A 15,529-nucleotide genomic window follows, 5' to 3' on the forward strand; every position below is an offset into this window, starting at 1 on the left:
CTCCCATAGATTTTATATCTGAGCTGACATCATATGGTACAGAATACCCCTTTGGTTAATTTGGGTCAGCTATTTTTGCTTAGTTGTGTCCCCTTCCAGGGTATTGCCCACTCCCAGCCCCCTTGATGGGAGGAGGGGTTGAGAGAATTGTTAAAGACACAGTGCTGATGGTGTGCCGGTGCTGCTCAGCAGCAGACAAAACACTGGTATATTATCAACACTTTTCCAGCTACCAATGCAAAGCACAGCACTGTGAGGGCTGCTGGGGGGAAAACAAACTCCAGCTCAACCAGAACCAATACACATGATCAGAAGGTTGAGAGAGGGAATACTCCCTCTCTACTCTGCCCTCATGAGAACTCACCTGGAGAGGTGTGCCCACCTCTGGGACCCCCAGCACAAGAAAGGCATGCACCTGTTGGAACAAGTCCAGGGGAGAGCCATGAACATGATCGGTGGATGACCTCTTCCTGGGGATGTTCAAGGCCATATTGGATGTGGTTTTGAGCTACCTGGTCTAGTGGAAGATGTCCCTGCCCATGGCAGAGGGATTGAAACTGTGAAACTACTTATTTGCCTCTGCTTAGACATATTCGATATATCAATAGTCGGAATTTTTATTTTAGGGTGATACTGGAGTCGCTGGATCAATAGGCCCCAAAGGAGAAGCTGGCCCTATTGGGTCTCCTGGAAAACCTGGACCACCTGGACCGCCTGGGCCTCCTGGACCCCCTGGACCTCCTGGACCACCAGGACTAAGTTACAGCTTGGGCTTTGAGGTATTTTGCTATTCTGAATTTTGTTGTAAGTTTGGATATATTTCCTCCAGAAGAAAGACAGTGTGATCACCTGTATATTTCACAGGTATTTAAGTCTGAATTGAGAACAAAGTAATTTGTTCTACATTGAAATTTGCGAAGGAGTATAAATACAGAGACACATATTGCTTATTTCTGACCTCATGGTCTGTTTTACTTAGGACAAAAATGTTCTATTTAAAATATAAAATTGCAGATGTTACTTTTTCTACTTCTGAGAATAATACCTTCATCACTTAAAAATATGAGATCGGGCCAGCTCAAGATGATCTTTACATATCATTTGAGAACTGCTCATTGGATAATGTTGTTGGAGCAGAAAGTGGTTTTGCAGTAAAGAAAGGCAAGGGAAGAACACTCAGTCAGGTTCAAGAATTAGAGCTGCCGCATTACCATCTTTGTGAAGAGAGGCCAAGAAAGTGCCACTATCAATTCATATTTGTGTCTTCACTTTTTTCTTCCTTATTTTCCATGCATTTTTCAATTCTAATTTACCTGTGTGGCTCAGCAAACTCTTTCTAGAGTTTTTTATGTCATGGGATATAATCGAATTGGCACAGGAACTCAGGGTAGCCTCATCAGAGAAGTAAGAATGTTTGACCAAAATTACTGGCCCTCTGTCGAGCAGCAGCAGTAAAGTGGTGGTGTTTAAAAGATACCAGTTTTCCTACACATTTCTCTTAGTATCTACTCCAACTCTTTTGTATTTTTCTTTTCTTTACAGACACTTTGAGGTGCCACAGATGTGACCACCAGTGCTTGTTTAGAGACCTAATTTGCTTTCTGATATCTGACTAAAGAATATTGTACTATATACACTACTGGTTTATAATCTCACTGATGTCAGTGAATTTCAATGGACAAAATCTCTCTATCAGTTCACAGGTTCTTAATTGCCAGCACTGAAATTGTTAGCAAGAAGCAGCTTGAAGTCTAAGCAAACAGTCCTTTGCCTTGTCTTAGGCACACTACACTGGTACACAGTCTCCCCTGAATAAATATCTAGGTGTCTCAGAATGAGTTAAGGACCACTGGCAAGTCACAGCTTCATCCCAGGCCTGGTCTGAGTTTTAGCCCAGAATGATAGCTTCTCTGACTTAGAGTCATCTTCTGTGACCTCTGAGGACCCATTCTTTAAGAGATTCTCCACTTTTCACCATTAGCACTATTGGAGTAAAAGGCAATGTGCCCTTATTATGTCACCAAAGAGTCCTCCTGCAATTATGTGCTGAGGATCAAGCTCTGCCACTTTTAAAACCCAAGTCTCAGAGGAGAAAACTTAGCAGATGAGCAGGAAAGGGTGAAAACTGAGAGTCCCCACTTTTATGGATGCAAATGCAGAAGGATTTGATCCCTAACTGCAGAAACAGTATCTTGACCGGCTTCATCTTGAACTTTATGTAGTCCAAACAAAATTGGTATGATTGTCATTTCCCTGAGAGGAATACTACTTTAAACAGGTTTGCTAGCTGTAGCTGATCTTTTGGATGCCCACCCCTGCCATCTGTTGAGGCAGCACCATGGTCTGCCAGTTTATTAGGGTGACACTACCTTTTGGTTGGCAGTCTGTTTATTGCAGTAAGGCTGTTTCTGCAAAATACTCCTGTTAGCACTTGTTAACATCTGTGATCAGCTATGTGCAAAAACCAAATGGCATGGTGTTTGCTGGCACTTATGCTTGCCAAAAGAACAGTTTGAGCTGCAGAAGGTACCTGGTAAACCCATTAAAAACACACAGATGTCAAAAGAGATGATGTGTTATATAAAGCAGGCATCAAGCACTCTCTTAAAGGGAAAAACAGACTGGCACAATGCAGTCAAGGGAAAGAGCACAGAAACACAGTGTGGTTTATCCTCCACAGTGAGAGTTGGCTTAAACAGTCCAAAGAGAATAAGAGTAGATTTTCTGTTGGTATTTGATACACTGATAGCTGATGAAGGAGCAGAATGAAAGTCTGAATGACATTAAATCAATCTCAGGTGAAGTTGCACAAAAGGGAAGGACCTGATTCCAGCTGTGCATTCCTTCTGCTTCTCTTACTCTTGTGGAGTTGACAGAAAAGGTCAGAAGAACAGGATCTTTGTTTTTCAATGGAGTCAGGTCAGATTATGTTTTCCGTACCTTTGGTGTTAAGCTGTCATTCAGTGGTAGCTGAAGGTGATCTCACCCTTCCCCTTACACCATCTCCTGAGTGCACCACAGCTGGACTAAGCTGGGCCATTTCAAGTCACTAACTGGCAGAAATTTAAGTGGGTCAGGTCCTCTAAACATGGTAAGCTGATACAAGGGCTTGCTGTCATTAGGAGGTGGAGGTTCTCCTTTGCTCCTCTTCCTTCCCCATCTGCAGACATTCCTGGCACATTCCTACCCTTCGCATGCACTCATATTCAGTATTCCATCAATTCTTCCACAAGACAATTTAATCTACTAAAATTTTAGAGAACACTTGCACCCCGAAAGTAGCATATTTTCTGCCATTTTAATCATCTAAAGAAAGTGAGGGGCTTCAACACATGATGCTGATGTTGCAAATGAAGGCCGTATGGCTGTGAGCAGGGAAATAAAACAAAGATTAAGATTTTCTCTTTCAGAAAAGGAAACAATTAAGCCAGCGCAGCTGCAGCTAAAACTGCAGCTAAAACCAAGTGAACAGTTCCCTGCTGGCATGGCTCATTCAGATGTTTTGAAGAACAGTCTACAAGTTTGGACTAGGCACAAACCAGGAGATAGGCACAAGAGTGGTGCTGGGCCTGAAACAAGTAATTGTGGCAGCTGCAATTTTATTTCTTTACTGCTTTGGAACTGGCAGTAAGCCAGAAGCTCCTGCTTCTGCCATGTATCTACAATGTCATAGAACAATGAAAGCTGGAGGGAGGCTTCTGCTTTCTGTGTCGTTTCCTTGAAAACTATTAAAAAATCTCCATGGGAAATAATTTGTAGTCTCCTCTCAAGGACTCCCACTACACAGAGACTTATTTCTGAAGTTAGCAGAGGGCAATGGAAAAGGACAGTGGGCTGGAGCAGATGACCTGTAATGAAAGCCTCAGGGAACTGAGCTTGCTCAGTCTGGAGAACACTTAACCCTAATCTCTAGGAGGTTCCAAGGCCTGAGTTTCCAATGCCCTAAACAACTTGATTGGAATTCAGTGTTGACATTGCTTTTGACGGGAATTTGGGAAGGCAGCCTCTGAGAGACCTTTCAACATAATTAATTCTACAATTTGATGGTGGAATTTTTTTCTGCTTAATTTCAGAAAGCAGTATTTTAGGCAGGAGTTCAATGTTTGACTGTGAGAATTGGGAAGAACCTCTATTGATGAAAAGTGATTGCTGCCTTTAAACTGCAAGTTCTCCCTGACATAAATCAGTTTTGGGAGCCCTTACTAGTCATTAGTGTTTCAGTAGCTGGGTGGCAGGTAAATGCTACACAGAAAAATACTGCTTAAAAGTGTGCTTAAACACAGTGTGAACTGTCTCACTTCTGCTTGATGCTCTTCAGCCTGAAGTGCTGGAGCACTGGTGGCAAGTTGGCAAGATAGTACAGACCAGAGTTTCTGTAAGGATGACCAGCATGTTTTTAGTCACATTTGAGCAAAGCCTATCTCCAGAACATCATCCATTTTTCTCTGAAAAAAAAAGTTAATGAGAAAAGATTTAAATATTTGTGTTCAGTATGTTTCCAGTTTGTACAGAACTTCAGAAAACAGAGCGGTTGGAAAAAAACCAAAACAACACAACCAGAAAAAAAAGCCAAAGATAAATTCTTAAATTCTGTAACATTTTGTCTCTTCCATTAGGATATGGAAGGATCAGGTAGCATCGACCTGTTAAGTGAATCAAGAATTCCCAGACCAAGGGAACCAAAGGTGAGTGGATATTTTATGGGAGGGGAGTATAAATTGTTGCTGAGTTGTTTGGTTTGTTTTGGGCTTTTTTCTAAACAGAGGTTTCCTCCATTCTGCTTTTTGGAAACATATAGCCCCAGTCAGCCATAGATTGACAGTCACTACATTGAAATGGATTCACTTGCCCTAGAATGTCATTAAAATAACTGTGTCCTCCAAAGAATCTGAATGGCATTTCTCTGACACCTTATTAGCTAATGATTTTTTTTATTCTGCTCTGGTATATTTTTGAGATATTAAAGGGTGAATAAGGGGTTTTATGTTATCTAGCTCTCTGTTTCTCCCTTCACCCTAATAGATTCCTTTCTCTCATATGAAAGTGACTCACGCATATGAAGATTAAACTGAAATGTTATAGTTTGACAAACAAATGTGTGTAATACAACATGCCACTTTTAAACTAAAAATTTTTTTCCCAGTAGTGTGGAAGCAATGTCTCAGAAAAAAGGGATGCTTTTTTTTCCCATCATTGTGTCTCAGGAGATTTTTTGCTAGTGTGGACCATTTCAATCTTGAAGTAGGGAATATGGGAATATAATCTATCGGTATCAACCAGATCATTTGGATTTATTGTCATTCTTAACAATAGAAGGAGTTCCAGTGGTTTAGTCTGGCAACAAAAGGACACAAAGACACGATCCAGTAGCTACTTAATGAATCTCTTAAGGGCAGCTGCAAGTATGATGAAGCTGAACTGTTCCTTGTAGTGCCAGGTGGTGCAGCAAGGGACAGTGGTCACAATTTGCAGGTTGGGATGTTCAGGCTAAGCCTTAGGAGATGGCTGTTTACTAGAAAGTTGGAGCAGTTGCCCAGGGAGGTTGCAGAAGGTCTGGTCTTGGAAGTTATCGAGGCTTTGCTGGACAGAAACACAGCTGACCTGATCTGAAGCTGGTGACACTTCTGCTTCCAGGGGGTGATTGGATTAGATGGCCTCCACAGGCCTGTACAATCCTATGCTTGTGATTCCATGAATCATCAGACACCAACTGAACAGTGGAGGCAGGAGTGACTTTGAGCAGCTTTCTACTGTGTTGGTTTAAAGTACCAGTAATTGTGAGTCACTGAAACTGTAGCTGATAGCTTAGAGAAATTTGCCCCCTCTTATGTCTTTTCCTAGATACTAAAAATAGTACAAAAATACAGTTACAAAAATAAGTATTGAATCTGTTCGCTGAAACAAGGAGGTATCCACAAGCAGGGCCAAAATTCCACATTCTGACCTGCCTTAGTCACAGCCTTACTCTCACATTGGTTTTATAACAGGCATTGTTTCCAAGTCACTCAGCTATAAATATTCAAAAAATGTCTTGTTGGAGTTGAACAAAATTTTCCTGTTACTGCTTAATTACTCTGCAAAGTTTGAGTCAGTACACAAGAGAGATGAGAAAAGGAGATAAGAAAAATAAGAATTTTGCTGAAATTATGAAAATGCTTTTACATACTTACTGGTACTGCACTATCAGCCATTTACACCTTATCACAACTCCAGAGGACCCAGTGGTGCTTAAGTGAAAACTGAGAATCTGCTTCAAAGGGGGTTGCAACGCAAAACAGCTGCTAAGAAATAAATTACATTTATTGGCACTGTCTTCGTATCTGTTGAGATTTCTATTAATCTTTTATCAGAAAATAGTAATTGGGTTTTAAAGGAGAAATATAATTTTTTTCTGACAGCTCAGCTCTCGTTTCCAGGGTTTCTATTTTTTCTTCCACAGATCAGTGTAAAGTTTTATTGGTGTTTTCTCATTATTTAGTAATACTATTTATATCTGCCTTCATGTTCCAGATAGACAATTCAATCACTTTGTCAAATTCCTTTGTCTTCCATTCAATTTTCTACAATGTCCAATAATGAACTGTTGTCCATTTTACCATCAAAGAGCCATAATTGTTCTTTGCAACCCATGTCACCATATAGAGATGAGAGGAATTTGAATTTCAAAATTATTTTTGAAACAAACCTTTTGGGAAACTGCTTTTAAACCTAGCAAGACTCTGTTGCCTCTAAACTGGTAGCATATCTTAATTTTAGCCAAGAATGCAAATTCAAAAAACTGTAAGCAGTTGAAAGCAATACATCACAACAAATGCTAAATTTGGACAAATTTATTTCTAATATTTTCTAAAAATATGTATTGTATGCAGTGACAACACTAAAGTTGTATTTGTAAGAAAAGGTGCATTTTATTGCTCTCCCTTAACACTACAGGTCTCCAGCATTGTTTTTGTAACAGTCTTGGTAGCAAGTTACATTTTTTTTCTGAAAAAAAATTTTGAAATGCCATGTGGATTTACAAGTAAATTTTTACAGGGTTCTGCAGGAAGACCTGGACAGCGTGGACCATTAGGTCCAAAGGTAAAAATATTTGAAAGATAACCTATATTGCTTTAGTATATTTTTTTTCATATTTTTTATTTCTACATTATCAGAATTTGCCTGAACAAAACAGCTTTCCTTTAGGATTCATATATGGATTAAGCTGGGACAAATTTTGTTCCCATTTGCACTGGATATCTATGCAGAATATGTATTATTAAAATTATTTCACATCCAACAAGAGCAGTGAGTAGATACTAACTGGGCTATTACATTCCATCACATCTTTGATAAATTTTTTTTGGACATCTGGCAATTTCTCTTTGTTGCTCATTTATACATCACTCTGGTCTCAGAGAGGTTACATGTATGCTGTTGAAAGAGAAATCTGCATGACGAGGCCTTCTGATCCCAGAAAGTGATAGGAAAACATTCTGGAAGGTGCTAGGGGGAAGAAGGGAGGAGCAATGACTACTTTGCCTTGGTTTTATTTGAGCTTAGAAGTGCCTGAATTTTTGCACTTTGATGCTGCTACTGGTTGTGTAACCAATGAGGCAAAAAATGGAGAGATGAAAAATCACAGAAGAAAAGGGCAGATTTGCAGAATGGGTCTTTAGACAGGAAGAGGCTTTTCCTATTCCTATGTAAAGCTCGACTACCACTCAGGTTAACAGTACAGCATGACAACACCTTAAATGTGAAGTTAAAGAAATTTAAGGTCTTCATTGCCCTGGGAAATAACAGTAACATTGAAAGGGCAGGAAGTGGAAGATGAGAAGTGGCAGTACCCATCCTCACACTGTGAAATTTTCACCTGAACTTACACCCAGCACTAATCACTGACTGCCCAGTGCACACACCTAATTTATAGCACAACAGCCACCAAAGATCTGGCCAGCCCCCTCTGTCTAAAGTCTGTAAAGCTCAGCTTCTAGGGCTGAAAAAGTCCCTCCATGGTGTACTACTCCTGCTGCTGCTGGAGCCCATTACTTATGAGTGAAAAGAATACAATTTGCACAGCACTTGTTGGTGAGTGGACTGGCAAGAATAAATTTGCTCTCACATGATGCTGCTCTGTGCACATGTGTAGGTGCCGAGCCTCCACGCTGACTGAAAAAAAATTTTTTTAAGAACTTATTCTTATTCTCTGCCCTTAGCTAGAAATTTTGTATCTAAGAAATACTGCTTCACAAAGATTTCAGAAATTGAGGTAGCAAGATTCCTAGGATTTAGGAAATGGGCTGGAGTGGTAGAGATAGTCATAAACCTTGGCCAAGAGACCTCACCATCACCTTGGTTTAATCATGAGTCATTCTTCCCCAAGACACAGGAGAAACAGAAAGGAACATGCCTGACATCTTACAAAACCAGGTATACTATGGCAAAATTAATATAAAGTGGTTATAATACACTATCATTCTCATGGGGATGAATTTTACACCCACTTTTCATGATTATAAATGACTTCACTAGGCAACAGTCGCAAAATACAACAACCACCCACTTCCCAAAACCAAGAGCTAATGCATCACGAGGAATTGAAGGTATAGTTCTGTTTCATGCATCTTTCATCCTTCAAACACCCCAGACAAGTATAGCTGTCAGAGAAGACTAGCTATGATCAAATTTTTTCTCTTTCCTAGCAAGTAAGTATGGATCGATCCAAATTCTGCTTTCACTTTTATTATTATGAAAAGCTGTTTTTGTTAAAAAACAGCCTATAGTCTTCATACACTCTTGAATATATGAACTCCCAAAAAGCAGTAAGCATAAACATAACATTTGAGGCAATGGCTGATTATCCCAGTTTATATTCGGTATCTCCAAAGAAATAAACTAAATTGGATGTTCTCTGTCTGTTAAAAAATTGAGGAACTGTGTCTACTTAGGGCTAAAATCCTGCAGAATCAGTCCCAAAGGTGGAACAGTGCAATGTTCATTATTTCACTCGTGGCTTGACACAGTGCCTGGGGAGGTGGAGAGAGCAGCAGTGTGAGGAGACTGTGTTAGCTGGTTTGGAGACAGATGGTTAGTCCTTTGTGGAAGCACAAGGTCATGGCTGCAGTGGTAGAACTGGGGAATGTTACCATGAGCTGATTTCAGATGTCAAAAGGAGGCTTCAGGAACATGTCTTGGTCAATGCTCAGCAAAAATAATGAGTCGTGACCACAAACTCTTCAGATGTGGTAGCAACTGGGTGATTAAAATCTCAGAACCAAATCACAAATGTATGCCGAGCATCACTTTACCAAAAATATGCCATATTTTTACTGATTGTTTTACTCCATTGGGTTCCTTTGTTTTTAAGGAAAGTAGCATACATGTTTAAAATCCTTGCAATTACTGCTCACTCTAATACTTGAGCCCTCTGTGTCTCTGTTTCAGGGAGAAAGAGGCAACATAGGTCTCCCAGGTTCAAAGGTGGGAAGTTTATTTAACCTGATCTAAAACCTCAGTTGTTTCTTTCCTCTGTTTCTTTTCATCTCTTCATGCACTTAGTGAATGCACTTAATGAACATTTCTTGCTCCATCAGCACAAACCCCTTTCTCTGGTGAATTGTGAGTATCAGGAGCCAGTATAACCTGGTGCTTACGACTTCTGCCTAAAATGTGGTTAAAATTGTGTCTAAAAATTGCATCTAAAAGGTGCTTGTCTTCAAAGGAATCTTGTGAAGCCCTGCACATTTTCATCAGAAGGAAGATTAAAAATTAGCAAAGCTTAGACAGAAAACTAACTTCCACGTGCCTCTGTTCCTTCATATGGTGGTGTGTAGCTCTCACCCCACAGCAGAGCACCCCACAGGTCTGTGCTACAGTCGGAGGCTCATGTCTGTCTTAATCCCTGTCTGTTCTGCTTTGAACTCTTGGAGCCCTCCCTAAAACTCCTGTTTGGGACTGTGCTGCTCCTTGCTGGTCCCTGTCTGATCTGAGTGTCTTTTGCAGCCACAAGCCAGCAGAGAGCGCTGATGTGACTCAGAAAATTTTAAAAAATTTAAAATAAAATAAAATAAAATAAAATAAAATAAAATAAAATAAAATAAAATAAAATAAAATAAAATAAAATAAAATAAAATATTGAAACAAAATAGCCTTCTTCTGCATTTGGGATGGCCCTGAAATCAAAATTTACTCTAGGAAACAAGATAAATGCAGTTATGCTTGATAAGTATTTACAAGAGTATTATCACAGTCTTCTAGCAGCATCTGCTTGTTTATTTTTTAAAAATACCAACAATGTATCAGGACTCTTCTTGCCATAAATTCCATCTGCTGTGCATATTATGAGTGTTGTCATTTCACATAGATATTTGTCAGCATGATAATTAAAGCTGATGCATTGACACACAGGACAGTAGTTTAACTCTTCTTAACCAGTCTGAGACTATAGAATATTTTCTTTATTATTCCTACATGTCCTTTCTTCTGAGATCCTTTTTCTACTAATTGTTATTGTTTTATGTGAGAGTGCATTTGAAATATGTGTATATTTTAAGTGGAGTGACTACAGGATTATTTTAAAAATAAGCAATTTATCCCTTTAACCCTCAAACTAAAAAAGATATTTGTTCTCTTGTACCTGAGCAATAAGCTACATTCTTAAAATATGATGGGAATTAGAAATAAGGATGTCTCTGGATACATCAGTTGCATTAAAACATCTTACCTATCCTGAATCTTTTCTTCCCATTTAAATTTCGTTAGGAAAATGAATGGGAGAAATTATTCAGCATTTGTAATGGTAGGAAGCTATTCTGCAAGTATCAACACACCTAAAATGACAACATTCTGTTGCAGAATAGCTGTTGTTCCAATATTATTTCCTCTGCTGATTTACGTTTGCTGCAGATAGATGCTTGTAATTTTCCATAAGCACTTGAGAAATTTATGTCCCAAGAACCATTGTTACTGCTCATGCAGATACCAAAATCCCAGTAGCTGCTTTGATGCCTAAATTCCATTAGCAGTCAGACACCCTTTATCCTGTCTATACAATTGTTTATAAAATGAAGAACAGAGTACTTCAGAAATCATACTTTATTCCTGACCCACATGCTTCACTGATCACTGACAAAAGCAGAAATAGCAGTGACAATATCTTTTCTTAATGAAGCAGGCACATTAAATCTCTTATGGTGGTACTATCTGCTGTTAAAACCCACAAAAATTTTCTTCAAACAGAGCAAAAAGTTGGAAACAAAACAGTATTTTCCAAAAACCAAAATGAAAAAAAAAAATCCCCAGCATATTAAAAAAAACCCTCAAAGCCAAAAAAAACCCAAAAAAAAAAAACCTCAAAACCACATACAAAACAAACACCCAAAAAACCCCACCAAAAAAACAAGATAACAAGAGTAGTTGTTCCTTTGGATAAATCATTAGGCTGCTCTGTGTCATTTCCTTTGCTCTTTCATATGATGCAGAGAAAAACAGATGCAAAAAGTGTAGCTCACTGTTTATCTGGTCCTTTAAGAATTTAGAACCTTCTTTTATCCATTTTTCTCAGGGCAAACTGCACTATCCTTAGTGCATCTGTTTTTCCCATAGAGCAGAGTAGCTGTCAGACTCCAGCAGTCATATACAGGCCTCTATCAAAATACAGCAGGGGGTGGTTTTGCCCCACATACTGACTCCTGTCTACATCCAATGCCAATGTCTACATCCCTTCTCTTCCTCCAGCTTGAGAGTCACTTAAGTGAAGGGTGGAAATAACTCATCAAATGTATTTTGAGGGAAAGGAATGAAATTCATCCTTTTGCTAACAGGGGTGGAAGCAGTGAAAAACGATTGAAGCTGCAGGGGAAAAAAAGCCATAAGCCTACTCTGGAGAGGGGGAAAGAGCAGGAGGAGTGGAGAGAGCAGATGACTAATGAGATAATGAGTCTTCCCCAAACCTGCCCACCAGCCCGTTCAGAGCCATATCGTGACCCTCCCCAGTGGCAGCCTCCTGCTTGTGTGAAACTGAATGCAGTTTAGAGAGAATAACTGTACGTTCTTTGTGGCAGGGGATGCCGGGCACAGATGGAAAACCAGGCTTTCCTGGCATTGCTGGGCATCCCGGAGAAGTGGTAAGTAGGGTTATCATCCTCTCTGATCACTGACACACACTGGCTCCCAAATCTACCTCTTACAGGTCAGCAGGATAAGTGCTTGCTAGCAGACTGTGAAGAGCTGGGGCTGTGTTTGTCCTGCTTAACCTGGAGCAGTTACCTCAGACAAAAAACACAGAAGCAGACTGTACCTTGCCCATGCCTCCCTCATCAGTCAGAAGAGATACAGGCATCTCCAGAGGCTAGTTCTGATTTCTCAATGCTCCTTCTGCTTTTAATTATTCAGAATTCAGCTCTGCCTTTAATTAGAGGAAAGCCAGCAGGCTCATAGGTGATTTCAATCTATTTCTCATGCTTAAGACTCTCAAGAATTACAGCGTGCTTTGCTTGGGAAGTCCAACGGCTCATCCCCTGGCACCTTCCTCTCACTTGTGCCAGAGAAGTGTCTGCATTTCCAGCACAGGGAGTCCTACAGACGGGCTGATCAAGCTTAGAAATAAGCTGCCTGAAAGATGACAGTTTAGCTTCCCTGTGTTCTCCTATCTTGTCTCCTGGGAAATCCTGGGCACAGCTGATGTGGTTGATGCTGGAAAAGGACAACACAGCCAGATATGGCTGATTTCAGTGCAGTGAAAAAAATGTTCACTGGATTAATTCCTAGCTAATGAAATGTTTTGTGCCCATTGTGCTTCTAGTCATCTGTGAACTCTGTAAAAGTTCTGGGAAATACTTTTAACCATCAAACCTTCAGAAGATCTGAGTTGAAACTAGTTGGCCCTATGTTTCTTTTGAGAGAGCTGGGAATTATCATTCTGTACATGAAATTCACTGCTGTGCTTTTTGTGAAGCAAGAGAGAACACATTTCATAATTTCCCCTTTTAAATCACTTATGCTCTTTTTTCTTTTTTTTTTATCATCTGAAGGGTCCAAAAGGAGAGAAGGGTGACCCAGGACCTCGGGTGAGATTTTGTGGATTTCACTCTTTTCAAGAAACCTATGTGAACTGTAGCGCTTAGTTTATGGGTTTTGCACATGTAATGCTTTTGAAATAGGGTGAACCAGGACAGGATGGGAACAGTATTGTGGGACCGCCTGGACCACCAGGACCACCGGGACCAGTCATAGCAATACCTGAGGTAAGTGTGCATGTCGAGCATTGAGGTCTCTAACTCCCCTTACAGAGAAGAGGGCACAAGTGGTTAACACACTGGCAATTCTGCTGCTCACATTCAGGTCATAAGTCTATTCCTCAAAACAAAAGAATCTCAATATGTCTCTGTATGAAATTATTTAGTTTTGAAAATGCTAGATTGGAAGAAAGTGGGTAAAGAGCTTAACTACAAGAGTTGTGAGATCATATTGTGCATCTTGCACAAACTCTTTAGATGATTCTGTAGAAGTTGTGAACATGAAATAGAAACCAACAGAGAAATACAAAACTGGGAATATTTAACACAGCATAGCACCTGAGACACAGCAGTAAGTGGGGGAGGGTAATTTCCTGATAGTTGTCCACTATACAAACCAGAGCACTGACTCTGGAAGAAACAAAAGGTAAAATAGTAGAAGCCCATAGAAAGTCTCCACTATGCTTTAGATGCAGGTATATTTTCAGTTAGTTTTGCTGTGTGTACATCAGCCTTTGCAAAAAACAGTACTATATGCAGTAATGAAGGCTGGAGATTAGGATGAATCCCACTTGGAGCTGACAACAAAAATCTTAGTAGTTGGCCTGATGTAACATTAAGATCTGGAGGAACTGTGAGTGACTGCAGGAAACCACCTCTGAGAGGTGGAGGTGCCTAAAACAGCCAGACATGCCCACAGGAATACATATAAGGGCAGTAAGAAGTGTTTTGTAACTGCAAGAGAAAATGCCCAGCTGAGAAATCTGTGTTAAGGAGAGCTTGGTGCCATCATTATCATAAAGCTGAACTACACATAGCCTTTTTTGACTGAAGCAACTGGGCTTTCACTTAGGCTTCTGCTACCAATAGCAAATATAACATTAATTTTCATCCCATAGGCTTGAACAGGTCACCAGTCTCACCCGTCCTACCTGAAGTGTTTTTTCTTTACTGACTTTACTGTGAATCCATGCAGAATACCAGGATCTTGGATCCTGAATCTTGGATGAGCTGAATTATAGACTTAGAATGATAGAAATGTTGGTTGTGGTCGAAGTCCTGCTCATAGTGGGACTGTCAGCAGCTCTACACTTTATCTCAATTCTGTTGGAGTTCCTGGGGAACTGCTCAATAGCTGTGATAGAAATGCTGATGTAAAATTCATGTTCTTTCTCACAGCCCTGCCACAGTGCCACTGTGGGACCTTAATTCTTATCAGTGACTAAACAGCTCTGTTTGCAGAAAAAATGAACCTCAATGTGTTGCTCCATAGCTCATTAATACTTGAAAAAAACCACTATGACAGCCTCAGAGGGGGAACTGTACATATAAAGAACATAAAAAGATTATTGAATCTGACATAAACTAATGACGCTTGCTGGAGGCTGCATGGCTCCCTATGTGCACTAGTCACAGTCCACACACCTGTCAAATATGTAGCTATGTCTGAAGAAACCTAAAGTGCATCCTCTGTGTCCTCCTGATCTCCTGTATGAACTACTTTTACCATGTATTACAGAAATGTATAGAGCCTGGTAGAATCTGTATTGCATTAGGTGTATTACAAGTCCATACAGAATCCCATTTCCTTAAGTACTTTTGGGTTTTAGAAGTAAGCTCTTTTAAAAAATTGAGAGCATTTATGGCTTTATATACATTTGTAATGTAGGTGTTCTGGGGAGGTACATCAAGAGCTGTCAAATGCTCTGTATTGTTAATCAGAAGATTTCTCTGAGAACTTGGTGTACTGGATTTTGCTACAGTAAATGAAATGTGTGGGGAAGTATACGTCACTATGTATGACATTGAATTCTTCCTATCTCACAAATGTTTGTGTAAGAACAGGACATTTGTTTGCAGTAAGTTTGCTGAGATAGACATTAAGTGTGTTTTGTTGACTCAGTCTCTCATCTTTCATAGTAAGCTTCAAATATGAAAAAGAACTATTGCAAGTTGGAATTGCAGAACTAAAATAAATAACACTGCCAGCTGTTGTAATATGGATATTGGCTTGATGTGGATAGAACAGCAGAGATCAGTGATCTGAGTGAACCACAGGGCACTTAGAGAGATTACTCTCCAGGTCAGGGTCATTCATTTAACCATTGTGTAGCCAAGAACAATACTTCTTGGGCTACAGAAGTCCAATGGACTTATCCATCAGAGTTGGAAGGAAGTTTTCTAAAGAAGGGCTGTGTGGCTACTTATGTTGCTTGACAAAAAAATAAGCAAATAAAGAGTTAGTTCAGTTCAGCACTGTTGAAATATTTAGAGCTGACATGGACAGCTGTGGCTCAGGGCCAGGTATCACC

At 39.9% G+C, this 15,529-nt stretch overlaps 1 protein-coding gene across 11 annotated transcripts in view; it reads left to right on the forward strand.

Moving 5' to 3' along the window:
• Window positions 1-15,529, forward strand: part of COL15A1 (collagen type XV alpha 1 chain) — a 131,650-nt gene that overhangs the window by 66,875 nt on the left and 49,246 nt on the right. For 9 of the 11 annotated variants that reach the window (XM_077179681.1, XM_077179694.1, XM_077179697.1 and 6 more), the window contains 7 exons: window positions 627-779; window positions 4,617-4,685; window positions 7,036-7,080; window positions 9,427-9,462; window positions 12,045-12,107; window positions 13,014-13,049; window positions 13,143-13,226. In XM_077179681.1, coding sequence (XP_077035796.1) covers window positions 627-779; window positions 4,617-4,685; window positions 7,036-7,080; window positions 9,427-9,462; window positions 12,045-12,107; window positions 13,014-13,049; window positions 13,143-13,226 — 486 coding nt within the window. The remainder of the gene's footprint in view (window positions 1-626; window positions 780-4,616; window positions 4,686-7,035; window positions 7,081-9,426; window positions 9,463-12,044; window positions 12,108-13,013; window positions 13,050-13,142; window positions 13,227-15,529) is intronic. The other 2 variants (XM_077179677.1, XM_077179701.1) reach the window with 2 other exon arrangements.

The sequence above is a fragment of the Agelaius phoeniceus genome, chromosome 1 (genome assembly GCF_051311805.1).
Source record: "Agelaius phoeniceus isolate bAgePho1 chromosome 1, bAgePho1.hap1, whole genome shotgun sequence".
NCBI lineage: Eukaryota > Metazoa > Chordata > Aves > Passeriformes > Icteridae > Agelaius > Agelaius phoeniceus.